Source organism: Hypanus sabinus, chromosome 3 (assembly GCF_030144855.1).
Source record: "Hypanus sabinus isolate sHypSab1 chromosome 3, sHypSab1.hap1, whole genome shotgun sequence".
In the NCBI taxonomy this organism is placed as follows: Eukaryota; Metazoa; Chordata; class Chondrichthyes; order Myliobatiformes; family Dasyatidae; genus Hypanus; species Hypanus sabinus.
Window position 1 is genome coordinate 4,970,272 of NC_082708.1, and position 27,892 is coordinate 4,998,163.

Below are 27,892 nucleotides of genomic sequence, written 5' to 3' on the forward strand. Positions count from 1 at the left end.
ATAGGCAGAAGGGATTAATTTAGTTGGTCTTTTGATAACTAATTTATTTGGTTTGACACAATATTGTAGGCCAAAGGGCCTGTTTCTATACTGTAATGTATACTCTAAGAAAGGGGTTGCGGGTGGGTCTGATTTGACTGGAATGGATGTGAGCTTGATGGGAAGGTCTGGTAAAGTGGGAAATACAAGGTTCATGAATGGAGTTAATGGTTCAGGACGATGACCATGCCTCAGAAGGAATGTAATGCTGAGGCTTTATAGGGCATTGGTCAAAGTACAGTGAGGAATTTTTGTCCCCTTACTAAAAGATGTGCTAGCATTGGAGAGGATGATTCATGAGAATGATTCTGGAAACAAAAGGGAACATTTAATAACTCTGGGCCTGTACTCACTGAAGTTTAGAATAATGGGGAATCTCATTGAAAATTTTTGAATATTGAAAGGTCTAGTGGATTTGGAGAGTATGTTCCTTATAGTAGATGAGTGTAGGATCAGAGGGAATGGCCTTGGACTAGAGGGACACCCATTTAGAACAGAGATGAGAAAAATATCTTCAGCCAGCAGGTGGAATTCTTTGCTGCAGACAGCTATGGAGGCCAGGTTATAGGATATATTTAAAGTTATAGGTTCTTGATTAGTTAAATTGTCAAAGGTTATAGGGAGAAGGCAGGAGAATGGGGTTGAGAGGGAAAATAAATCAGCCATGATGGAAAACACACAAAATGCTGGTGGAACACAGCAGGCCAGGCAGCATCTATAGGAAGAAATACAGTCGACGTTTCGGGCCAAGACCCTTCGTCAGGACTAACTGAAAGAAGAGATAGTAAGAGATTTGAAAGGGGAAGGGGGAGATCTGAAATGATAGGAGATGACAGGAGGGGGAGGGATGCAGCTAAGAGCTGGAAGGTTGATTGGCAAAAGGGATACACAGCTGGAGAAGGGGGAGGATCATGGGACGGGAGGCCTAGGGAGAAAGACAGGGGGAGGGGAGCACCAGAGGAAGATGGAGAGCAGGCAAAGAGTGATTGTGAGAGGGTCAGAAAGAGGAAAGTAGTGGGGGAAGCAGGGGGGGGGGGGAATGAATGAATGAATAAATAAATAAGGGATGGGTAAGAAGGAAGGAGGGGTATTAACGGAAGTTAGAGAAATCAATGTTCTTGCCATCAGGTTGGAGGCTACCCAGACGGAATATAACGTGTTGTTCCTTCAACCTGAGTATGGCTTCATCTTGACAGTAGAGGAGGCCATGGATTGACATAACAGGGACTGGGAGAGCATTTCATTGAATACCTATGCTCTGTCTGCCAGAGGAAGCAGGATCTCCCAGTGGTCACACATTTTAATTCCACGTCCCATTCTGATATGTCAATCCATGGCCTCCTCTACTGTCAAGATGAAGCCACACTCAACCTGATAGCATGAACATTGACTTCTCTAACTTCCATTAATGCCCCTTCTCCCCTCTTACCCCATCCCTTATTTATTTATTTATTTATTTATTTATCCTTCTTCCTCCTCCTCCTCCTCCCCCCCCCTTTCCTATCTTTTTTCTCCATACCAGCATTTTGTGCGTGTTGCTTGAATTTCCAGCATCTGCAGATTTCCTTGAGTCGTGGTAGAATGAAGAGCAGACTCAGTGGGCTGAATGGTCTAATTCTGCTCCTATGTCTTATGGTCTTAATGTAGTACTGACGGGTTGAAGCCTTTCACTGGTGTTGTCAATTTGTTGTTCCATAGTACTGATCAGGAACAGCTCACTCAGCTCTTTAAATCTCTTCTAGCTTTCAGTTTAATAACAGATGTTGAAACCACTTTTGTTCTGTAATTCCCCAAAACCCTGCTTTGATTTTGTTTGGAACTTTTTATTTGATCCAATTTCTCCCAAATAAACGGCCCCTTCACCCTAGCCTTGACAGTTTCAAAGAGTTCCAAAGTTCCAAAGTGTGGGGAAGATTTTTGTTGTGTTTCCTTGCCCTGGATGTCCTCAAGGAAGAAGAGAGGAGTTGTTTTGAAGTTAATGTCTAGCCTTGGGTGTGGGAGGGACGTGATGATTGGATGGACTGATGATTTCTGTCTCCGCTGTTTTGATTCCCTTTAATTCCTCCATGCTTGCATCCTTCTACAGCTCTGTAACCTTCTCTCAAGGCCCTGAGTTCCTCCAGTTAAGACCTGATTAATTGTTCTAACCCTGGCTAGACCACACCTGGAATATTGTGTACAGTTCAGGTCCTCTCACTGTAAAAAGGATGTGGAAGTTATGCAGAGGAGATTTACCAGGACGCTGCCTGGATTAGAGAGCGTGTCTTATGAGGAAAGGTTAAACAAGCTAGGGCTTTTCTGTTTGGAGTGAAGGAGGATGACAGGTGACTTTGATAGAGATGTACAAGATAATAAAAAGCATAGCCAGAGACCTTTTCAAAGTTCAAAATTTTTTTTAATCGGAGTACATATAGTTGCAAGAAAATGTTTGTGAACCCTTTGCAATTACCTGGTTTTCTACATTAAATACTCATAAAATGAGGTCTGATCTTCATTTAAGTCACAATAATAGATAAACACCATCTGCTTAAACTAATAACACACAATTATACTTCTCATCAATACTGAGTACACTATTTAAACAATCAGTCTAGGTTCAAAAATAGTATGAGAACTTCTGGGACAATGCCTTCTACAAAATCGATATACAGTCGAGTGTTCCAAGCAGTGAATGCTGAAGAGGTGTAAAAGAACCAAAGATAACAGCAAAAGACCTGCAGAAATCTCCAGAACTCTAGTCTTGTTCATGTGTCCACTATAAGAAAAACACTGAACGAGAATAGTGTTTGTGGAAGGACACCACAGAGGAACCCACTGGTCTTCAAAAAAAACATGATGCTGCACATCTCAAGTTTGCAAAAGACCATAAGACTAATGAGCATTTGGCCCATCGAGTCTGCTCCACCATTCAATCATGGCTGATCTTATTTTCCCCTCCTCAGCCCCACTCCCCAGCCTTCTCCCCATAACCTTTGATGCTGTGTCCAATCAAGAACTGATTAAGGTTTGCCTTAAATACATCCAACTACCTGCCCTCCACGACTGCCTGTGGTAATAAATTACGCAAATTCACCACCCCCGGCTAAAGAAATTCCTCTGTATTTCTGTTTTAAATGGACACCCCTCTATCCTGAATCTGTGCCCTCTTGTCCTAGTCTCCTTCACCATGGGAAATATTCTTTCCACATCTAATCTGTCTAGGTCTTTCAGCATTCTAAAGGTTTCACTGAGATTTCCCCCCCCCCCCCCCTTCTAAATTCCAACGAGTACAGACCCAGAGTTATCAAACGTTCCTCCTATGATAACCCTTTTACTCCTGGAACCATCCTAGAGAACCTCCTCTGAACCCTCCCAGTGCCTGTACATCTTTTCTTAGATGAGGAGCCCAGAACTGTTCACAATACCGTACTCAAGGTGAGGCCTCACCAGTGCTTTATAAAGCCTCAGCATCACATCACTGCTTTTGTATTCTAGTCCTCTTGAAATGAATGCTAACATTGCATTTGCTTTCCTCACCACCGACTCAACCTGCAAGTTCACCTTTAGGGTGTTCTGCACAGGAACTCCCAAGTCCCTTTGCATCTCAGATTTTTGGATTTTCTCTCCATTTAGAAAATAGTCTTCACTTTTATTTCTACTACCAAAGTGCATGACCGTGCATTTTCTAACATTGTATTTAATTTGCCATTTTCTTGCCCATTCTTCTAATCTGTCTAAATCCTTCTGCAGCCTAACTGTTTCCTCAACACTACTTGCACCTCCACCAATCTTCATATATTTGCAAACTTGGCAACAAAGCCATCTAGTTCATCATCTAAACCATTTATATACAGCATAAAAGGAAGTGGTCCCAACACCGACCCTTGTGGAACACCACTATACTCTGGCAGCCAACCAGAAAAAAACCCTTATATTCCCACTTGCTGCCTCCTATCAATCAGCCAATGCGCTAACCATGCCAGTAACTTCCCTGCAATGCCATGGGCTCTTAACTTGGTAAGCAGCCTCATGTGTGACACCTTGTCAAAGGCCTTCTGAAAGTCCAAATATACAACATCCACTGCATCCTCTTTATCTGTCTTATGTGTAATCTCAAACAATTCCAACAGGTTTGTTAGGCATGATTTTCCTTAAGGAAACCATGCTGACTTTGTCCTATCTTGTTAAGGATAGGATAACCTCATCCTTAACAATTGACTCCAACATCTTCCCAACCACTGAGGTCAGGCTAATTGGCTTATCATTTCCTTTCTGTTGCCTTCCTCCTTTCTTAATGAGTGAACATCTGCAATCTCTGCCACTACCTCCTTCAGAACCCTAGAGTGCAGTTCATCTGGTCCAGGTGACTTATGTACCCATGGGTCTTTCAGCTTTTTTTTACCACCTTCTCCCTTGTAATAGTAACTGCACCCACTTCTCTTCTGTCACACCCTTCACCATCTATCACACTGTTAGTATCTTCCACAGTAAAGACTGATGCAAAATTCTTGTTTAGTTCATCTGCCATCTCCTTGGCCCTGTTATTATTTCTCAAGCTTCACTTTCTAGCAGTCCTATATCCACTTACATCTATCTTTTATTTTTTACATACTTGAAAGAACTTTTACCATCCACCTGGATGTTCCACAAAGTTTCTGGACAATGTTCTGTGGACAGATGAGACAAAATTTGCACTTTTTGGCAGAAATGCACACCATTATGTTTGGAGGAACAAGGGTACTGCACACCATCACCAAAACCTCATCCCAACTGTGAAGCTTGGTGGAAGGAGCATCATGGTTTGGGCTGTTTTGCTGCCTCAGAGTCTGGACAGTTGCATTCATTGAGGGAACAATGAATTCAAAATCATATCAAGACATTTTATAGGAGAATGTCAGGGTAGTGGTCTATCACCTGAAGTTTAATAGAAGTTGGATGATGCAACAAGACAATGATCCAAAACACAAGGGTAAATCAACAACAGAATGTTTTAAAAAGAAGAAAATTTGTGTTTTGGAATGGTCAGGTCAGAGTCCAGAGCTAACCCAATTGAGATGTTATGGCATGACCTGAAGAGGGCTGTTCATGCAAGGTTTCCCAGAAGTAATGATGAACTAAAATAGTTTAGTATGGAGGAATGGTCTAAAATTCCTCCTTGCCATTCTGCAAGTCTGATCAGCAGCTACAGGAAATGTTTGGTACAGGTTATTGCTGCGAAAGGAGATTCTACAATTATTAAATGCAAGGGTTCACGTACTTTTTCCAGCCTGGACTGTGAATGATTAAACAATGTACAATGTATTCAATAAAGACATGAAATGTACAATTTTTTGTGTGATATCAGTTTAAGCCAGCCTTCCTCAACCTCTTTGCCCTGGAGGAACCCTTGAAATGATTTTCAAGTCTCAAGGAAACCCTGCATAAAAATGATTTTATCTACAGCCACGGTATGTTAGCATGATCAGTAAGTTGTAGATATAATAATACAAAAATAATTGTCAATGTTCTTTTGACTAGAGAATGAATTTTTAGCCAACCTTTCTTGAAAAAAAGATAGTTAAGTGTAGCTTACCTTTCTTTAAATTAATCCCTTTCTTTCCCTTTCATAAATTTAAAAAACTCATAAGGAAAGCATAATAAATTTTTCAATTCTGAGTCAACCTTGAGATAAGCACACACAGATTTCACCTTCAACTGAAGTGAGACAATCTATCCATGCTCTTGATGCTTGTTAAACAAGAAAAAGCTTGCTCATACATGTAAGAATTTGAAAACTGCAGTAAAATGTTAATTTCTTTCCTATGAATGTGAGGATACTCTTCTTTCACAGATATCCAGAATTTATCCAGGGGCAGGTCAATAAATCTCATCTTGAGTGCACGATCAGAATGCAGCTCACAAAGTTCTTCCTCTTCTCTCAAAGTCAAGTTCTGAGGCTGAGTAGAAGATTCAGAGAAAAGGTCCCTCACCCGGTCATACATTTGTGTTGAAAGGGGGAAAAATGCTGTTCAATTTTGTTCTGCAGTCTTTCCAAGAGGTTTTCCATAATACTCGAGACTTTCTGAGATCCTTCCTCACTCTCAAGCCCAGGCAGTAGTGTAAATACGTCAATTTTCTTTTGCAACATGGTTTTTCCAAAGATTCGGTTTCCTTTTAAATCCAAGAATCTTGTCACCTGAAGTCAAAACATTTTCTCTAGGGCTTTGCAGGGACTTGTTCAACTGGTTCATATGATGAAAAATACCTGTTAAGTAGGCTAATTTCTGCAGCCTTGCTTCATCTTCAAAACTCTCAGCAAAATCTGGCCTACTATTTTCTTGAAAGTACTCCTGGAATTCACCTTTCAGCTCAAAACTCTTCCTCTGCTAGGCCACTGGATTTTTTAATCTAGCAGGAGATTGGTGTGCTCTTTATCCAAGTTTTCACACAGTTTTCTTTTTAACATTCTTGAGGGAACTGGCCTTAAGCTACTAAGTAACAAAATAACATGCTTCTTGGGAATCTTACAGACTGTGACTTTATTTTCAAAAGCTTTCATCTGTTTGTTTTGAGATTCCAATAGTCATTTAAAATAATCAGCACCTTTACATGTCATGACTGTGATTTGCAGTTAAGTGTCTTTTTTTTGCTCAATTTTGCTGGAGCCATCGCTACATTTGTAAGTTGTTCGCCACAGACTAGGCGCAATGGAATAGGACAAGTTGGATCACTAGACCATATAAAACCCATTGATAACACCTTTCATTGTAAGGACAGACTTTTTTTGTGTCCACTGTTGCACTGGTGCAGTTGAATGAACCAGAAGGTAGAAATTCTTCATCAATAACCTTTTCAGAATTGTCTGTAGGCCTAGGCTTAGAATCCTCCTCTTCCATCTCACCTCTTCTTCAAAAACCGCCACACATGACCATCTTTAGAATGAAAATTTCCCTCCAATTTTTTATTATACTGTTAGATTGTTCACTCCCATAAGCCAATCGGCGGCATGTCAGGGGAAGTTGGGGGAGGTAATTTGGGCGGGAGATGCTGACGTCACAGCCCAAATTGGGTGAGTCCATTCAATGTTTGGAAAATGCTCTTCATGCTCCCCATTAACCTATTGTCTTCCACTCAATACAGCACTCACCAAGTCCACTCACCAATTATCAGCCTATCATCGTCCCCTCTGTGAAATCAACACCTTCCTCTACCTCACATCAAAAACTGAAAATTGACTCAACCAAATAAATATGGTTCTACTGCTCACTGCCATTCTGGGCTGAGGGCTGCTCAGTCATTGCATACCACTGCGAGCACTAGCATCACGTGTTGCGCAAAGTTCAAAAAATAATGTTTATTGTTTTTAATCACAATCTCTTGTGGAACCCCAGTTGAGAAGCCTTGGTTTAGGCAGATCGTGTTTGTTTATTATTGTGACTTAGTTGAAGATCAGACCACATTTTGAGTAATTAATGCAGAAAACCAGGTAATTGCAAAGAGTTCACAAACTTTTTCTTTCAACTATGTATGTCACCATATACAACCCTGAGATTTGTTCTCTTACAGGCATACTCAATAAATCCGATTATAATCAATGAAAGACCATACCAGCAGGGCGGTTAAGCAGTGTGCAAAAGACAGCTGACTGCAAATACAAAAAGAATGAAAGAACAAAGAAATAAGAATAATAAATAAATAAACGATAAATATCAAGAACATGAGATGAAGAGTCCTTGAAAGTGAGTCGATAGTTTATGGGAACAGTTCAGTAATGGGCAAGCGAATTTGAGTGAAGTTATCCTTTCTGGTTCAAGAGCCTGATGTTTGAGGGGCAATAACTGTTCCTGAACCTGGTGGTATGGAACCTGAGACCCCTGTGCCTTCTTCCTGGCGGCAGTAGTCAAAAGAGAGCATGACCTCTGGGTGCTGGGGGTCTTTGATGATGGATGCTGCTTTCTTGTGAAACAATTCATTCAGTTGTGAGGAGGGCTTTACCCATGATAAACTGGGTCGTATTCACTACTTTCTGTAGTATTTTCCATTCAGGGGCATTAGTATTTCCATACCAGGCTGTGATGCAGCCAGTCAGTATTCTCTCCACTACACCTCTATGGACGTTTGTCAAATTTTGAGATGTCATAACAAATTTTTGCAAACCTGTATGGAAGTAGAGGCATTGCCATACTTTCTTCATAATTGCACTTCTGTGCAGGCCCAGGACAGATCCTCTGAAATAACGATACCTAAGAATTTGAAGTTGCTGACCCTCTCCATTTCTGATTCCCCCTCAGCCAGATTTTCAATCTCTTCTTACATGCCAATTCATCACCACCTTAGATTCAGCCTACAACAGTGGTGTCATCAGCAAACTTAAGTAGGACATTGGTGCTGTGGTTAGCTACACAGTCATAAGTGTAAAGCAAGTAGATCAGAGGGCTAAGCACACAGCCTTGTGGTGGATCAATGCTGATAGAGAATGTGGAGATCTGAACTGACTGGGGTCTGCAAGAGAGGAAATGAATCCATTTGCACAAGGAAGTATTGAGGCTGAGGTGTTGAAGATTATTGATTAATCTTGAAGGGATGATAGTATTGAATGCTGAGCTGTAGTCAATAAAGAGCATCATAGTGTTTGCATCTTTGCTGTTCAGGTGTTCCAGGGTTGAGTGAAGAGCCAATGAAGTGGCACCTGCTGTGGGCCTGTTGTGCCTGTAGGCAAATTGGAGCAGATCCAAGTGACTTCTCAGACAGGAATTGATTTGTTTCATCATCACCCTTTCAAAACACTTAATCACTGTGGTCCTGGATAAAAGCACTGGAGAGCAAATTATTTTGAAAATGTTGCTTTGTAAGAAGTTTTTGTTGTCATGATAGACCACTTGAAGCTGAACACAAATATAATTTCAGACTTCTTATATCAGGTAGGAACTTGGAGAAACAAGAAATCAACTTTCATTGAATATAATGAATTTAATTGTAAAATGTTGCTGATGCTTTGCAATAGTTCAAAAAAGCTAAAAATATTTTGTTGGTGATTTTTGTTTGTATTCAGTGTCTGAGGCTTTTTGCTTAAGTGTCCTACAATAATCAGCCAGCATTGATGGATTCCAGTTGCCCTGATACCATTTCTCCATGACAGCAATGGAGTGAAATCTTTCACATTGCTCGTCACTGACAGCACCAAGATTTGCAGGGAAAAAGTCTAAATGAGAATGCAGAAAATGAATCTTTAGTGACATGCTGCACTTCATGGTTTTGTATGCTTGAAACATATTGTCAACCAGCTGCATATAGTTTGGTGCTCTGTAGTTGCCAGGAAATTTTTCAACATCTTTGAATGCCTTCTATGTGATTTTCTCAGTTTCACTAGAAGTTCTTCGAATTGCCTGTCATTGATGGCCTGTTTGATGTGTGGACTAACAAAAATGCCTTCCTTAATCTTCGCATCAATTATTCTGGGAAACATCTGCCTCAAAATATTAAAATCCTTCGTGGAAATTATTGTGCCTGGTGACAGCAGATTGCATCCTTGCAGTCTTGAACCCAGTAATTCTGCCTTTGCCTATGACAAACCCAAGTCTCTGAACCAGTCATTTAACTCAGATTGAGTTATCAGATAAGGCTCACTTGATACAAGCGGTTCAAAATCTGTATGTGTATCAGTATTATTTTCTGTTCCTGACTCGGGCATGGTGGCATCTTTATCTGCCTCCTCTAGACTCCATGTCACTGGTGGTTTCGGTACTGGAAGACTATCAACATGGCTGAAGGGAGATTAGGTATTCAGTGACTTCATGAACACAAGAAAATCTGCAGATGATGGAAATCCAAGCAACACACATGCAACGCTGGAGGAACTCAGCAAATCAGGCAACATCTATGGAAAATATTAATCAGTCCTGAAGAAGGGTCTCAGCCTGAAACTTTGACTATTCAATGTATTTCTTGTTTTTAGCAGACAAACAAGACACATTAGCAGTCTGTCACATAATCCTACTCTCACCATATCATCGGGACAGCAAATGGCTTTTACTTCCGACTAACACACACAAAACGTTTTGTCTGTGTTGCTTGGATTTCTGGCATTTGCGGATTTTCTCTTGTTTGTAATTGACTTCCGAGTACCGCTGAGCCAAGCTCTGAGGTCGACAGCTTGTGTTGTGCAACAACTGTGAGGAGCCCAGACTTTGTCTTGGTCACCAATTTTACACCCAAATAGAGCTCATAGCCTTTCTTTATAAGAGGAGTCATAGAAACATGGAAAGCCTACAGCACAATACTGGCCCTTCGGCCCACAAAGCTGTACCGAACACGTCCTTACATTAGAAATTACCTAGGGTTACCCATAGCCCTCTATTTTTGTACCTATCTAGGAGTCTCTTAAAAGACCCTATCATATCTGCTTGCACTGCTGTCGCCGACAGCCCATTCCATGCATGAGTCATGTTCTATCTTTGAGATTTAAGTGCATACTCACCACAAATATAACAAAGTCTTGCAGCTGTTGCAACATTGTTGAGACATTTTGACCATAAGACCAAAAGACAAAGGAGCATATGTCGAGTCTGCTCCACCATTTCATCATGAGCTGATCCAATCTGCCCTTTAGTCCCATTCCCCCACCTTCTCACCATAACCTTTGATGCCCTGACTACTCAGATACCTATCAATCTCTGCCTTAAATACACCCAATGACTTGGCCTGCACTGCCACCTGTGGCAACAAATTCCATAGATTCACCACCCTCTGGCTAAAAAAATTTTTTCGCATCTCTGTTCTGAATGGGCGCCCTGCAATCCTCAAGTCATGTCCTCTCGTACTAGACTCCCCCACCATGGGAAACAACTTTGCCACATCCACTCTGTCCATGCCTTTCAACATTCGTAATGTTTCTATGAGGTCCCCCCTCATTCTTCTAAACTCCAAGGAGTACAGTCCAAGAGTGGTCAGACGTTCCTCATATGTCAACCCTCTCATTCCTGGAATCATTGTAGTGAATCTTCTCTGAACCCTCTCCAATGTCAGCACATCCTTTCTTAAATAAGGAGCCCAAAATTTTGCTATCACAAATACTCCTGAAAATGCAATTACTTTATTATAATGAGTACACACAATATGCTATGCAGGTAGAACATGCATATCAGTGTGATCGCGAACAGATACACGTGTAAACACAATGCGTAGAACGGTGTGTGCATGATGCCTTTAAAGCCTTTCGAAAACCTGCCCTGTCATGCAGCATCCACCCTGATTAAACATGCCCAGGCTTGCCTGGACAAATCAGAAAACTTTTCAGCTTACATTGTGGCAACATTTTAATTGACTTGAATTATGAATTGAAATAACAAATACAGGCAATTTCAAAAACATGGTGCATGATAGGGAAATTTCATGGTGATAATTCATGATCAGCAGCTCAAAATCTTTGTTGTCTGGTGTTGTCATTGAGGCAAGTTACCACTATATTCTTAGGCAATATATTATTCAATATGCTGTATTGAATAATATATTCAATATTTTATATTGAAACAGGTGGGTATTTCAGTCTGCCAAAGTGAGAGGTTAAAGATCTCAGTTAACAATGCAGCCTATTGAACAGCACAGGTCTTTAGTACTTAGTCATGTATCCCAGCTGTTCCAGATCCATTCCATGGCTTCACCCTCCTGAAGGATGCTCTCACGTCAGCCTCAGAGACTGATATCACAGGGTCATTGGGGGCTGTGGGAATTCGTGATAGTTCCTCCACATTTTGTTGGTCAAAGCAAGCATAGAAAGCATTGAGCTCATCTGAGAGTGAAGTCCTGCTGTCTTCTATGTCACTTGATTTCACTTTGTAAGAAGTCAACTTTGTAACAGTCAAGCCCTGTCACAGCTGTTGAGCATCCTTCATTGGATCATTTAGTCCAGAATTGCCAGAGTGGAAATGGCTAATAGGAGGGTCGTAATTTTAAGGTTATTAGAGGATAAGTATAGAGGGGATATCAGAAGTAAGATCTTTACACAGAGAGTGATGGGTGCATGGAATGCCCTGCCAGGGGTCATGGTAGGGGCAGATACATTTAAGAACATTAGGAACATTTAAGAAACTCTTAAGTAGGCACATGGATGATAGAAAAACGATCTGGAAGAGGGGACCGAGTGTAGTATATCTAAGTTTGCTGATGATACTAAATTGAGCGGAAAAGCAAATTGTACAGAGGATACAGAGAGTCTGCAGAGAGATATAGATAGGTTAAGTGAGTGGGCAAGAGTCTCACAGATGGAGTACAATGTTGGTAAATGCGAAGTCATGCATTTGGGAAGGGAAAATAGATCAGATTATGGATATAAATGGTAAAAGATTGTAGCATGCTGCTGTACAGATGGATTGGGAGTGTTTGTGTGTGAATTACAAAAGGTTGTTTTGCAGGTGCAGCAGGCTATCAAGGAGCAAATGAAACGATGGTCTTCATTGCTATAGGGATTTAATTTAAGAGCAGGGAGTTTTATGCAGCAACTATACTGGGTACTGGTGAGGTTGCACCTGGAGTACTGCGTGCAGTTCTGGTCTCCCTACTTGAGGCGATGCAGGGGAAGTTTACCAGACTCCAGAGATGAGGGGTTTAAACTGCAAAGAGAGATTGAATGAGAGGTAATCTTATAGAAACATAAAATTATGAAAGGGATAGATAAGGTAGAGGCAGGAGAGTTGTTTCCACTGGTAGGTGAAACTAGAACTAGAGGACATAGCCTCAAGGTTCGGGGGAGTAAATTTAGGCTGGAGATGAGGAGGAACTTCTTGTCCCAAAGAGTGGTGAATCTGTGGAATTCTCAGCTCATTGAAGCAGTGGAGGCTGCCTCAGTACATATATTTAACACAGGTTTGGATAGATTTTTACATAGTAGGAGAATTAAGGATTGTAGGAAAAAGCCAGGGTGGATGGAGATGAGTCCATGGTCAGATAGGCCATGATCTTAGTGAATGGCGGGGCAGGCTCGACAGGTCGAATGGCCTACTCCTCCTATTTTTTATGTTCTTATGTAAAAATGGAGGGCTATGTGGTTAGATTGACTTTAGAGTAGGTTAAAAGGTCGGCAAAACATTGTGGGCCAAAGGGCCTGTACTATGCTATAGTATTGAGTACTTGAATGTACAATATACAGGGTGATGTGGAAAGAATGGTGGATTGGACTAACTGGCAAATTGTTCACAAAGCCGGCATTGAAGTTTCTTGTCCTGTGTTATTCTGTGGTTATGTGGGCTCATTCCTTGAGCTGCTTGAGATGGGATTTGGCTTCATCCTAAGTGAGTTTGCCTTTTTCACCTTCTGCTTTGCAGAGCCTGTGTTCCGTACTCCGCTGGTGTTGAGTAAAGCAGCTGATGTCCGCGACGAGTTTGAGAACCAGCTTGGACAGGTACTGCCCTTTTGGCTACTGCCGTTGTTTAGAGGACAGGCGGGTGATGGCGCGTTGGTCACAGGGCTGGTTGACCCTGGGTCAGGTGCATTGTTGCAGGATATTCTGGAGGATACATGCTGTTCCTGACATCTGATCGAAGAGCCATGAAATCGCAGATTGAATTCATTCCAGGCTCCAAATGCAGATTTATCTTCTCCACTTCTGACCTGATGGCAGAAACAGCTTCTTCCCCCAGACCCATAAGACTACTGAACTCCTTCCCAACACCCAAGTCTCATCACGCATGAAGTTCCAGTAGCATTATGCTGTCAATCTTTTGGAATATATTTTATTTGTGGTAATGTTACTTTATACAGTGGCATGCAAAATTTTGGGCACCCCGGTTAAAATTTCTGTAAAAGATTTCTGTAAGCGAATAAAAGATGACCTGATTTCCAAAAGGCATAAAGTTAAAGATGACACATTTCTTTAATATTTTAAGCAAGATAACTTTTTTTATTTCCATCTTTTACATTTTCAAAATAACACTAGAATACTACAGCACAGTACAGGCCCTTCAGCACTCAGTGTTGTGCCGACCCATATATTCCTTAATAAAAAGTACTAAACCCACACTACCCCGTAACCCACTATTTTTCTTTCATCCATGTGCCTGTCCAAGAGGTTTTTAAATACTCCTAATGTTTTAGCTCCCGCCACCATCCCTGCCAAGTCATTCCAGGCAATCACAACCCTCTGTGCAAAAAAACTTACCCTTGATGTCTCCCCTAAACTTCCCTTCCTTAACTTTGTACATCTGCCCTCTGGTGTTTGCTATTTGTGCCCTGGGAAACAGGGACTGACTATCCACCCTACTATGCCTCTCGTAATCTTGTAGACCTCTAATCAAGTCCCCTCTCATCCCTCTACACTCCAAAGAGAAAAGTCCCAGCTCTGCTAACCTTGCCTCATGAGACTTGTTTTCCAATCCAGGCAACATCCTGGTAAATCTCCTCTGCACCCTCTCCATAGCATCCACATCCTTCCTATAATGAGGTGACCAGAACTGAACACAATACCCTTAAGTGTGGTCTCATCAGAGATTTGAAGAGTTGCAACATGACCTCTCTACTGTTGAACTCAATCCCCCTATTAATAAAGCCTAGCATCCCATTGGCCTTCTTAACTATCCTATCAACCTGTGCAGCAACCTTGAGGGATATATGGATTTGAACCACAAGGTCCCGCTGTTCATCCACACTCTTAAGTAACCGGCCATTAACCCTGTACTCAGCTTTCTGGTTTGTCCTTCCAAAGAATCATCTTTGTGAATCTCCTCCGGACTCTCTCCAATGACAACATATTCTTCTTGAGATACGGAACCCAAAACTGTTGACAGTACTCCAAGTGTGGCCTGACTAGTGTCTTATAAAGACTCAGCATTATCTCCTTCCTTTTATATTCTATTCCCCTTGAAATAAATGCCAACATTGCATCTGCCTTCTTTACCACAGACTCAACCTGTAAATTAACCTTCTGGGAGTCTTCCATGAGGACTCTTAAGTCTCTCTGTACCTCTGACATTTGAACCTTCTCCTCATTTAAATAATAGTCCACACTGTTTTTCCTTTTACCAACGTGCACTATCATACATTTCCCAGCACTGGCACATTTTTGTCCATTCTTTTAATTTGTCTAAGTCCTGCTGCAATCATATTGCTTCTTAAGCACTACTTACCCCTTTCACCTATCTTTGTATGAACTGCAAACTTGGACACAAAACTGAACCCTGAGGAACACCACTTGTCACCGACAGCCAACCAGCAAAGGCTCCTTTTATTCCCACTCACTGCCTCCTGCTTGTCAGCCATTCTGCTATCTATGCCAGTATCTTTCCTGTAACACCCTAGGATATTAACTTATTAAGCAGTCTCACATGTGGCACCTTATCAAATGGCTTCTGAAAATCCAAGTAAATGAACTCCACTGCCTCTCCTTTGTCCATCCTGCTTGTTACTTCCTCCGAGGACTCTAACAGATTTATCAGGCAACATTTCCCTTCACAGAAACCATGCTGACTTTGACTTATTTTATCATTAGTCTCCAAGTACCTTGAAACCCCATCTTTAATAATAGTAACTTTCCCAAACACTGAGGTTAGGCGAACTGGCTTATAATTTAATTTCTGTTGCCTTCTTCCCTTCTTAAAGTGTGGAGTGACATTTGCAATCTTCAGTCTTCCAGGACCATGCCAGAGTGAAGGGATTCTTGAAAGATCATGATCAGTGCATCCATTATCTGTTCAGCAACCACTCTCAGGATTCTGGGATGTAGTCCACCTGGTCCAGGTGACTTATCCACCTCAAGACCTTTGAGTTTGCCATGCACTTTTTCCTTTGTAATAGTAATGGCACTCACTCCTGCTCCCTGACACTCATGGATCTCTGGCACACTGCGAGTGTCTTCCACAATGAAGACAGATGCAATGTACCCATTAAGTTCATCTGCCATTTCTTTGTCCTCCAGTACTACCTCACCAGCATCATTTTCCAGTGGTCCAATATAAACTTTCACCTCCCTTTTACTCTGAAAAAGCTTTTGGTATCCTGCTTTATATTATTGGCTAGTCTGCCCTCATATTTCATCTTTTCCCTTCTTATAGCTTTTTTAGTTGCCTTTTGTTAGCTTTTAAAAGCTTCTCAATTATCCAACTTCCCACTCACTTCTGCTACCTTATATTCCATTTCTTTGGCTTTTATGCTGTCTTTAACTTCCTTTGTCAACCACGGTTGCCTTCTCCTGCCATTTGAGAACTTCTCGCTCTGTGGGATATATCTATCCTGCACCTTGTGAGCTACTCGCAGAAACTTTGATCTGCCATCATCCCCGTCAGTATCCTCCTCCAATCCACCTGGGCAAGCTCCTCTCTCATGCCTCTGTAATTCCCATTATTCCATTGTGATATAGATACATGTGTGTTATGCTTCCCCCTCTCAAACTGCAGTATGAATTCAATCATATTATGATCACTGCCTCCTAAGGGTTCCTTTACTTTAATCTCCCTAATAAGATCTGGGTTATTACACAACACCCAAGTATGCCTTTCCCCGAGTATGCTCAAGCACAAGCTGCTCTAAAAAGCCATCTCATAGGCATTGAACAAATTCCCTGTCTTGCGATCTACCACCAACCTGATTTTCCCAATTCCCTTGCATATTGAAGTCCTCCATTACAATTGTGTCATTACCCTTATTACATGCCTTTACAAGCTCCTTTTACAATCTCAGCTACTATTTGGAGGCCTATATACGATTCCCATAATTTTGTTTTACCCTTGCAATTTCTTAATTCCACCCACAAAGGTTCAACAGTCTCTGACCCTGTGTCACCTCTGTCTAAAGATATAATTCCATCTCTAACCAAAAGAGCCACAACACTGCTTATGCCTGTCCTTTCAATATTAAGTATATCCTTGATGTTAAGCTCCTAGCTATGACCTTCTTTCAGCCACAACTCAGCCCCACAACGTCATACCGACCAATCTCTAATTGTGCCATGGGTTCATCCACCTTATTCCAAATGCTATGTGCATTTAAATACAACACCTTCGGTCCTGCATTCTTCACCCTTTTGAATTTTGCCTCTGTGCTACAATTTAACTCTTTGCTCTGTCTGCGTTTGTACCCAATCATTGGCTTGTCCTTCTTTACATTTATATTGCACCTATCATCTACTTGTAAACCTGCTGGCTCATCCTCAGCTCTACATACTGGTTTCCATCCCCCTGCCGTATTAGTTTAAACCACTCCCAACAGCTTTAACAAACCTCCCTGTATAGGTTTTAGTCCCCCTCAGATTCAAGTGCAACCTATCCTTCTTGTACAGGACACACCTGCCGCAGAAGAGGTCCCAATTCTTTAGTCACTCATTTATTTGCCACTTCATTCTATTCCTATCCTCACTGCCGTATGGCACAGGCAGTAATCCTGAGATTACTACCCGTAAGGTCATGCTTCTCAATTTCCTTCTTAGCACCCTGTATTCTGTTTTCAGGACCTCAAACAACTCCCAACAGCTCTACTAAATCTGCCCACAAGTCTTATGGTCGTATAAAGACTTGTCCTCCACAGCTGCCTGTGGCAAAGAATTCCACAGATTCGCCTCTCTCTGGCTGAAGAAATTCAGCCTGCTTTATCCATGCTAGAATCTTTCCTGTAATATGATGTGCTCGTAGCTTGTTAAGCAGCCTCATGTGTGGCACTTTGTCAAAGGCCTTCTGAAAATCCAAGTATACAACATCAACACTTTCTCCTTTGTCTATCCTGCTTGTCTCTCCATCACATGTTCTACCAGTCTGTTGTCGCTAGTACAATCTTCTATGCGGTGTTGTGCTGGGGCAATGGCATCAACACAGGTGATACGAACAGGCTCAATAAACTGATTAGAAAGGCTGGCTCTGTTATAGGAGTCAAACTGGAACACTGGAGGCTGTGGCAGAACAAAGGACCCTACTGAAAATCCTGGCAATACAGGACAGTGTTTCTCACCCTCTGTGTGCCACCTTGGCTGAACAGAGGAGCACTTTAGTAATAGACTAAGACAACTGAGCTGCTCCAAAGAGCACTATTTGAGGCCATTAGGCTCTATAATGACTCAACCTATAGGCAGGGAAGAGATGACCCCCCCCCCCCCCCCCCTCCTGTTAGACTGTTCATGGTAACTTATTTTTTGTTCTTTCTACTTCTGATATTTATACTACAGCGATACTGTAATTTTCTTTGGGACCAATAAATTATCTAACTATTTCTTCAAAGAATTCCAAGATTTTTCCTCAAGGAAAACCATGCTGACTATGGCCTATTTTCTCATGTGCCTCCAAATATCCTGAGACTCAAGGTATTGGTGAGGTCTAATTTGGTGTATTTTGTGCAGTTCTGGTCACCTTACCTACAAAAAAGTTATCAATAAGATTGTAAGGGTGCAGAGAAAATTTACATGGATGTTGCTGGGACTCGAAGGCCTGAGGTACAGGGAAAGGTTGAATAGGTTAGGACTTTATTCCCTAAAAGAGCTTAAATGTAAGCACTGACATTGGGTGAGATTAGAACTAGAGAATGGGTTTACAGTGAAAAGTGAATTATTTAAGGGGGGCATCAGGGGAACTTCACCCAGAGGGTGGTGAGAGTGTGGAAGGAGCTGCCAGCAGAAGTAGTGAATATGGGTTTGATTTTAACATTTAAAAGAAATTTGGGTAAGTAAATGGATGGAGAGCTATGGTCCAGATGCAGGTCAATGGGACCAAGCAGATTTAGAGTTCAGCATGGACTAAATGGGCCGAAGGGCTTGTGTCTCTGCTGTAGTGTTCTACAATTCTAAACAGTGGTAAAGGTGATTTAGATCTAGTGATAACAAAGGAACAGTGATCAATTTTCATATCAGGATGGTGTGTGTAAGTGGTGCAAGTTCTCCTGAAGTCAGTAACCATCTTCTTGTTGACATTGATGAAGAGGTTATTTGCTTGGCTCCAGACCGCAAGTTATTGCACCCCCTCTCTGTGGGCAGTCTCATCTTTGTTGGTGATGAGCCCCACCACTGTCGTGTCATTGGCAAACTTGACATTCTGGGACCAGAGGCCACGGCCTCAAATTAGAGAGGCGTCCATTTAGAACAGCGATGAGGAGGAATTTCTTTAGCCAGAAATGGTGGTGAATCTGTGGAATTCATTGCCATAGACGCTTATGGAAGCCAAGTTATTGAGTATATTGAAAGCAGGGTTTGAATTTGGAGGGGAACCCTCAAGTGGTGGTGTTCCCCTGTGCGAGAAACTTTTGTCCTGTGTGATGGTTAAGGCACAGGTTTCGAAGCTGCTGTCAAATGAATCCAGGCAAATAACTGTAGTGTACAATATGGTTTGCTGACATCAGAAACCATGTAGGTAAATCATTAGTCACATTCACACAGATGCAAAGGAACAATCCAGCAGGTGATTAAATGTTTCCCTTTATCTAGATACATGAAGGAGCCACTGTGAAACCATCTGGAAGGAGTGTGGGTTCACACCCTGGGGATGTGTAAATTGGACCAAATCTCTACCATTGATGACAGTATTGTTGGCTTTATGGCCAAGTTTGGGGACGATTCAAAGATAGGTGGAGGGGCAGGTAGTGTAGAAGAAGCAGGGAGTCTGCAGGACAACTTAGATTAGGAAAATGGGCAAAGAAGTGGCAAATGGAATATAGTGTTGGAAAGTGTATGTTCATGCACTTTGGTAAAAGGAATAAAGGTGAGGATTGTTTTCTAAATGGAGGGGTTGTTAAAAAAAATCAGGTACAAAGGGACTTGGAGTCTTCATGCAAGATTCCCTAAAGGTTAACTTGCAGGTTGAGTTGGTGGTAAGGAAGGCAAATGTAATGTTAGCAATTATTTTGAAAGGGCTAGAATTCTAAAGTAAGGATGCAGTAAGGCACTGGTCAGACTGCACTTGGTAATTGTGAGCAATTTTGGGCCCCTCATCTAAGAAAAGATCTGCCAACATTGGAGAGGGTCCAGAGAAAGCTGTCTTGAATGATCTCTGGAATGAAAAGGTTAACATATGGGGAGTGTTTGATGCCTGGGCCTGTACTCACTGGAGTTTAGAAGAATGGGAGAGAGGGGAATCTCGCTGAAAGTTATCAAACATTGAAAGGCCTAGATAGAGTGGATGTGGAGAGGATGTTTCCTATAGTAGAAGAGCCTAGGACCAGAGAACACAGACTCAGAATAGAGGGACATCAATTTAGAACAGAAGTGAGGAGAAATTTCTTTAGTCAGAGGGTGGTGAATCTGTAGAATTCATTGCTACAGATGACTGTGGAGGCCAAGACATTGAGTATATTTAAAGTGGAGGTTGGTAGAATTAGTAAGGGCATCAAAGCTTATGGGGAGAAGAGAGGAGAATGAAATTGAGGGGAAAATAATATCCTGCACCTATGTCTTAAGGTCTTAAATTAGCCATAATCAAATGGTGGAGCAGACTCAATGGGCAAATGGCCTAATTGTGCTCCTATGTCTTATGGTCTTAGATATGAGTGTGCTGGGTGACAGAGGGCTATCAGGGTGAGATGACGTTTAATTTTGCAAGGGATATGGAGAGTAAGTGGTTATGTGTCAGTTAGCCATGATGTGCTCAAATCGTGGTAGAAATTGATGGGCCAAATGGTTCCTCTAGTTCCTATGTTAATGTCCAATAACCTTCTGAAACAAAATTCTCTATATTTACTGAGCTTGCAGATGGAGGCGAGTATCTGATCGAGGCAAGCCTGTGCATGTCCCCTGCACACTTGGCCAGAGGCCCGAGTTGCAGAGGCAGGAGGGTTGGGAGGAGAACCAACCATCTGGTTTCCTTCCGCAGCTAGCCAGGCAACTGTACCTTGTGCCCGCCCCTCTGTTTAACGTCGTGAAGCTCTCACTCTCCATGCTGCCACAGAATGCAGGATGCAGCTGCCTTGCATTGGAATCGCTTGTTTTAAGACACAATTTCCCCCACGACAGCAGTGCGGTTTCTGGCATTCGTCTCCTTCAAAGGTAGAGAGCGGGGTAGGTTTGCAGATTAAACTGCACTGTAGGGCTGGCAGGTGCTGAGGGAAAATGGCACGGGGGTGGGGGAGAGCAGAGCTGACAGAGGAGGGAGGGGGCCAATGTTGGGGACCGCAGTCTTAACAGGGAAACAGGCAGTGAGGGAGTATGGTGTTACTGGGGAACAGGTAGTGAGAGAGCAGGCTGATACCAGGGTAACAGGTGGTGAAGGAATGCAGTATTACCAGGAACAGGCGGTGAGAAGTACAGTGTTACCAGGGGAACAAGCAATGTGGGAACAGTGTTACTATGGAACAGGCGGCGAGGGGACGCGGTGTTACCAGGGGAACAGGTGGTGAGGGAATGCGGTGTTACCGGGGGAACAGGTGGTGAGGGAATGCGGTGTTACCGGGGGTACAGGTGGTGAGGGAATGCGGTGTTACCGGGGGAACAGGTGGTGAGGGAACGCGGTGTTACCAGGGGAACAGGTGGTGAGGGAATGCGGTGTTACCGGGGGAACAGGTGGTGAGGGAACGCGGTGTTACCAGGGGTACAGGTGGAGATGGAGTAGCCAGGGGAGCAGGCAGTGGGTTACTATCGGGATAGTGAGGAGACAGGCACTGAGGGACCAGGTTTCTCTTGCATCCATCTCCCCAGGCAGTGCCTCAGAGGTGTCCCTTCAGCACTAGATTGGCTCCAGATAACACACAAAAAAAATGTACAGGATGTTCCCTCCCAGCTGCAGCCACAGCCTGCACTGCTCCATGCCAGAAATATATATTACCACTTTGGATGTGTCCTGGTGAACAGCAAGTGCCACCCAGGCAAAGCTGTTCTCTGGGCTCATGTGCTTATTGAGGAAACTGGTTCTTTCCTCAATACGCCTTTAAGAATCTCTCTAAACCTACGGCATACACCAACCTTCATTTAAAGGAAAAGAAATGTTTGCTTTATTTGAACATACAATGAAATGTGTCATTTGTATCCAATCAGTGAGGATTCTGCTGGGCAGCTCGCAAGTGTCACCACGCTTTGGGCAGCAAATCATGCCCAAAACTCAGTAACCATAACGCGTATGTCTTCAGAATGTGGGAGGAAACCAGGGCACCCAAGTGATCATGGGGAGATTGTACAGACAGCAGTGAAAATTGAACCTTGATCTACGGCTCATTCTGTACATGATGCCTCAATGTGTCCCTGTATCTCTCACGTGGCTCCCCATCAGGGGTTGCCATGGCATCATGGCAGTTACCACGACACTATGATAGCTGAAAACATCGGAGTTCAGAGTTCATTTCCAGCACTGTCTGTAAGGAGTTGGTACATTCTTACTGTGAGTGCATGGGTGTCTTCCAGGTGCTCCAGTTTCCTCCCACAGTCCAAAGACATAGCAGTTAGTCGGCTAATTGGTCATTGTAAATTATCCTGTAATTGGGCTACAGTTAAATAGGTGGGTGGTTAGACGGCACAGCTAGTTGGGGAAGGGCCTGTTCCACGTCATATCTCTAAATAAATAAATATAAAATCATAAGACACCACTTTGGATAGTTTATTGCATTCAGGCATTTCACATTGTAAAGTGATGCCAACTGTGGCTGATGTCCACTGGAGATGAGCTTCCCCCTGCCCATCCACTCAGTCCCAGCCACCATCCCAGATCAGTCGGAGGAACAGGAACATTGATTCGTTTCTGGAGCCTGAGACCTGAACCTTCTGTCCTTCTAGTTTGAGGCGGAGGAGAGCTTGAAGGAGGACGATGAGACGGTCACGGCAGAGATAATTCAGATCATCCTGGCCGAGGGGGAACAGGAGAAGAAGAAACTGACTGTGGCTGAGCAGCTGAAAAGGGATGAGCAGTTGGCACGGAAATGGAATCGAGAATTGGTGAGTGTTCAGCTCTCTTTTCCCCAGACTCTGTTTCAGATTTTGTTCACAATTTGTGCAGGAACATAGCAGTTGTTGTGCAAGTTGATAGGATTTAAATAGGCACGTAAATGTGAGGAAAATGGATGTGGACTGTGTAGGCAGAAGGGATTGGTTTGGTTAGCCATTTGATTATTAATTTAATTGGTTCAGCACAACATTGTGGGCTGAAGGGCCTGTTCCTGTGCTGTATTATTCTATGCACTGTGTTCTATAGTTAATAAGAAGATATATGTTGTGTTGGCCTTCATTAGACCACAATTACAATATTGTGTTCGGTTCTGGCTATCTCATTATAGGAAGGACGTGGAAGCTTTAGACAGGGGGCAGAGAAAATTTGCTAGGATGCCTGGATTAGAGAGCATGACTTTAGAGGATAGGTTGAGTGAACTAGGACATTTTTCTTTGGAGTGAAGGAGGGTGAGACATGACTTGATAAAGGTGTACAAGATGATGAAGAGGCATAGATAGAGTGGAGAGCTGGAGACTTTTTCCCGGGGCCAAAGTGGTAAATACAAAGAGGCATAATTTTAAGGTGACTGGATGAAAGTATGGGGGGGTGTCAGAGCTGTGTTTGTTTTTACACAGAGTGTGGTGGGTATGTGGAATGCCCTGCCAGGGGTGGTGGTAAAGGCAGATCCATTTCAGACATTTAAGAGACTCTTAGATAGGCACAAGGGCGAAAGAAAAATAGAGGGCTGTGTGGGAGGTGGGAGGGAAGGGTTAGCTTGATATTAGAGTTGGTTAAAATATCAGCACATCTGATGGGGACTGTACTGTGTTCTTTAAGGAAAGGGATGATAGTGATGTTCAGTTCACCTTCAGGGGAACGGGGGAATGCAGAGTCAGCTGATGGGATAAAGAACAGTTTCGGCCTGAAACATTGACTATTTATTCCCCTCCATAGATGCTGTCTGACCTGCAGAGTTCCTCCAGCATTTTGTGTGTGTTGCTCTGGATTTCCAGCATCTGCAGAATTTCTTATCAGAGTATCAGATAATCAGAGTAGAGTGCAAAAGGCTTAAAAAGAAGACAGCCATATCCAGCAGGCAGTGGAGTGAGAGGCAGCAAAGTGATAGGGCTTTAGCTCAACACGCTTAGGCGGTAATGGGACAAGGCGAGGTAGATTTTACTTGTGCTAATTGCAAGCAGGAAGTAGTATGTGTGTAAGGCCAGTTTTCTGTACTCGGTGTCAGATGTGGGAGGTCCTGGAGACTCTCAGCCTCCTGGACAGCCATATTTGCACTCAGTGTGTTGAGCTGCAGCTCCTAAGGGACTGAGACAGGGAACTGGAGATGCAGCTCGATGACCTTTGCCTGGTCAGGGAGAGTGAGAAGGTGATAGAAAGGAGTTACAGACAGGTGGTCACACCAGGGCCATGGGAGACAGACAAGTAGGTAACAGTCAGGAGGGGGAAGGGGAAGAGTCAGGTACTAGAGAGTACACTGTGGCTGTACCCCTTGACAATAAGTACTCCTGTTTGAGTACTGTTGGGGGGGACAGCCTATCTGGGGGAAGCAACAGTGGCCGTGCCTCTGGCATAGAGTCTGGCCCTGTGGCTCAGAAGGGTAGGGAAAGGAAGAGGAAGGCAGTAGTGATAGGGGACTCTATAGCCAGGGGTTCAGACAGGCGATTCTGTGGACGCAGGAAAGAAACTTAGATGGTAGTTTGCCTCCCAGGTGCCAGGTTCTGCCCTGATGAAAGCTACAATTATTACTAAGCAATGCAGTGGTTTAATTATTGGGTTTTGGGTTTTCGGGTTTTTGATCCTCCACATCAACCCGGCACGGTGGACAGCGCACTCAGGAGCGATCTTTCCCGAGCCTGACGCTGAAACATACGTTCTTAAGTGCTTTATATACATAGAAAGGTAAAATATATACAATATACTAAGACAAACATTTGACTAACTGACGCTAAATAATACCAGATGTACCTGTTCCGACTTACTTAGTAAGAGAACTTCCAATTTTTTTCGATCCCGATCCACAATAACCCATGCACATCCTCCCGTATACTTTAAATCATCTTTAGATTACTTATAATACCTAATACAATGCAAATGCTATGTAAAATAGTTGTTATACTGCATTGTTTAGGGAATAATGACAAGAAAATAAAGTCTGCACATGCTCGAACAAGAAGTGCTGGAAGAGCACTTCCGGGTTTTTGCAATTCGGGGTTAGTTGAATTCACGCATGCGGAATTCGCGGATAAGGAAGGCCGACTGTATATGGATTTCAGCAAGGCATTTGATAAAGTACCCCATGTAAGGCTTACTGAGAAAGTAAGGAGGCATGGGATCCAAGGGGACATTGCTTTGTGGATCCAGAACTGGCTTGCCCACAGAAGATTGTAGACGGGTCATATTCTGCATGGAGGGTGGTCACCAGTGGTGTGCCTCAGGGATCTGTTCTGGGACCCTTACTCTTCGTAATTTTTATAAATGACCTGAATGAGGAAGTGGAGGGATTGGTTAGTAAGTTTGCTGATGACACAAAGGTTGGAGGTGTTGTGGATAGTATGGAGAGCTATCAGAGGTTACAGTGGGACATTGATAGGATGCAAAACTGGGCTGAGAAGTGGCAGATGGAGTTCAACCCAGATAAGTGTAAAGTAGTTCATTTTGGGAGGTCAAATATGTTGGTAGAATATAGTATTAATGGTAAGACTCCTGGCAGTGTGGAGGATCAGGGGGATCTTGGGGTCCGAGTCCATAGGGCCCTCAAAGCAGCTGCGCAGGTCGACTCCATGGTTAAGAAGGTGTACGGAGTATTGGCTTTCATCAATCGTGGAATTGAATTTAGGAACCAAGAGGTAATGTTGCAGCTATATAGGACCCTGGTCAGACCCCACTTGGAGTACTATGCTCAGTTCTGGTTGCCTCACTACAGGAAGGATGTGGAAGCCATAGAAAGGGTGCAGAGGAGATTTACAAGAATGTTGCTTGGATTGGGGAGCATGCCTTAAGAGAATAGGTTGCATGAACTCTGTCTTTTCTCCTTGGAGCGACAGAGGATGAGAGGTGACCTGATAGAGGTGCATGAGATGATGTGAGGCATTGATCATGTGGATAGTCAGAGGCTTTTTCCCAGGGCTGAAATGGTTGCCACAGGAGGACACAGGTTTGAGGTGCTGGGGAGTAGGTACAGAGGAGATGTCAGGGGTAAGTTTTTTACTCAGAGAGTAGTGAGTGTGTGGAATGGGCTGCCAGCAACAGTGGTGGAGGCGGATACGATAGGGTCTTTTAAGAGACTTTTGGATAGGTACATGGAGCTTAGAAAAATAGAGGGCTGTGGGTAACCCTAGTAATTTCTATGGTAGGGACCTGTTCAGCACAACTTTGTGGGCCCAAGGGCCTGTATTGTGCTGTAGGTTTTCTATCTTTCTATGTTTAGCTCTGAACTTAACCATGATGCAAGAACCAGATGTCTTGTTTAAATATCGTTGGTTAATGGGTAAAATGTCTCCCAGGTGTTGGGAGGGAGGAACTTCCCACTGCCTTACATGTGCATCCAGCGCTGAGAGCCTCAGTTTAATCTCTTACCTTCGTGTACCACCTCTGACTCTGCAGAGACTTAGCAAGGTGTCTGTCTGGGTTATGGAATGGGGCCTGAACCCACAATCTTCAGGTCAATTTCCAATGAGTTGTCCAGGGCATCTTAATTTCCTCCTGGTTCATGTATTTTTTTTGAATGCTCAGATATTTTTATTGAGGGGGAAGTTGGAAGTGTGGTGGAGTGTGTCCCTCGTCTCTCGTTATCTTGGTTCATCCAGGGAGAAACATTAAGGTCATAGGACACTACTGGTTACAAATAGGCCCTTCGGCCCATCTAGTCTACGCAGAACTGTTAATCTGCCTAGTCCCATCGACCTGTATTTCGACCATAGTTCTCCGTGCTCCTCCCAGCCGTGTACCTATCCAAACTTCTCTTAAGTACTTAAATCAAACGCACGTTTGTCACTTCCACTGGCAGCTCGTTCCGTACTCTCACCATCCTCTGAGTGAAGAAGTTTCCCCTCAGGTTCTCCTTAAACATCCATCCTTAACCTAAGACCTCTAGTTCAAGTCTCACCAAACCTCAATGGAAAAAGTCTGTTTGCATTTAAACTATTTCTACCCCTCATAATCTATCAAATCTCCCCTCATGCTCCTAACCTCCAAGGAATAAAGCCCTAACCTATTAATATAACCTTTCCCGAAAGCTCAGGTCCTTAAGTCCTGACAACATCCTTGTAAATTTTCTCTGTTACCTGACCTTCTATAGGCTGCTGACAACATGTCTGACTCGGAGAACGAAGAGCCTGCAAGACGGGTGACTACCTGGCAGTGGGGGAAATTGGCCAACGGCAAACTGAGCTCCAGCTGTTCCAGTCGCCTTACAAGGTAAACAAGGAGCTGACCTTAGCTTGTTGTGTAAATGTATGTACTGCACTTAATTGCTGAACCTCTGTTCTCAATCCTTGGGTGGCACCACTCCCCCTTCACCGTTCTATGCTGGAAGTCGGCTATGCCACCAGTGTAATCTGCAGCCTCCTCTACCTTAGAACCATTTCATTGAGAACCTTTGCTCTGTCCACCTGAAAAGGCAGGATTAACAGTTGCCCACCCATTTCAATTCAACTTCCTGTTCTCATTCTAACATGTTGGTCCATGGTCTCTTCTACTGCCACAATGAGGCCACTCTCAGGTCGGAGGAGAAACATTTCATATTCCGTCTGGGGAGCCTCTGACCAGATGGCATGAATGTCAATTTCTCCAGTTTCTGATCATTCCACCCCCACCTTCCTTCTCTCTTTCTCCATTCCCCATTCCATTTCGTCCCTTCTCTTCTCCTCCCCTGCCCATCGTCTCCACCTGGTTCCCCTCCTCCTTCCCATGCTCCCATAGTCCATTCCCTCTCCTATCAGATTTATTTCTTCTTCAGCTCTTTACCTCATCCATCTATTACAGAGGGGCATAGGGCTAACGTGAGAGGGAAATGATTGAGAGGGCATTTGACAGAGTGTTCTGGATGGTGGGTATGGAAGAAAATGCCA

The 27,892-nt window shown here is 43.2% G+C and overlaps 1 protein-coding gene across 1 annotated transcript in view; it reads left to right on the forward strand.

Moving 5' to 3' along the window:
* Nucleotides 1-27,892, forward strand: part of rnf169 (ring finger protein 169) — a 52,359-nt gene that overhangs the window by 8,135 nt on the left and 16,332 nt on the right. The window contains exons 2-4 of the mRNA XM_059963588.1: nucleotides 13,317-13,393; nucleotides 22,655-22,813; nucleotides 27,121-27,239. Coding sequence (XP_059819571.1) covers nucleotides 13,317-13,393; nucleotides 22,655-22,813; nucleotides 27,121-27,239 — 355 coding nt within the window. The remainder of the gene's footprint in view (nucleotides 1-13,316; nucleotides 13,394-22,654; nucleotides 22,814-27,120; nucleotides 27,240-27,892) is intronic.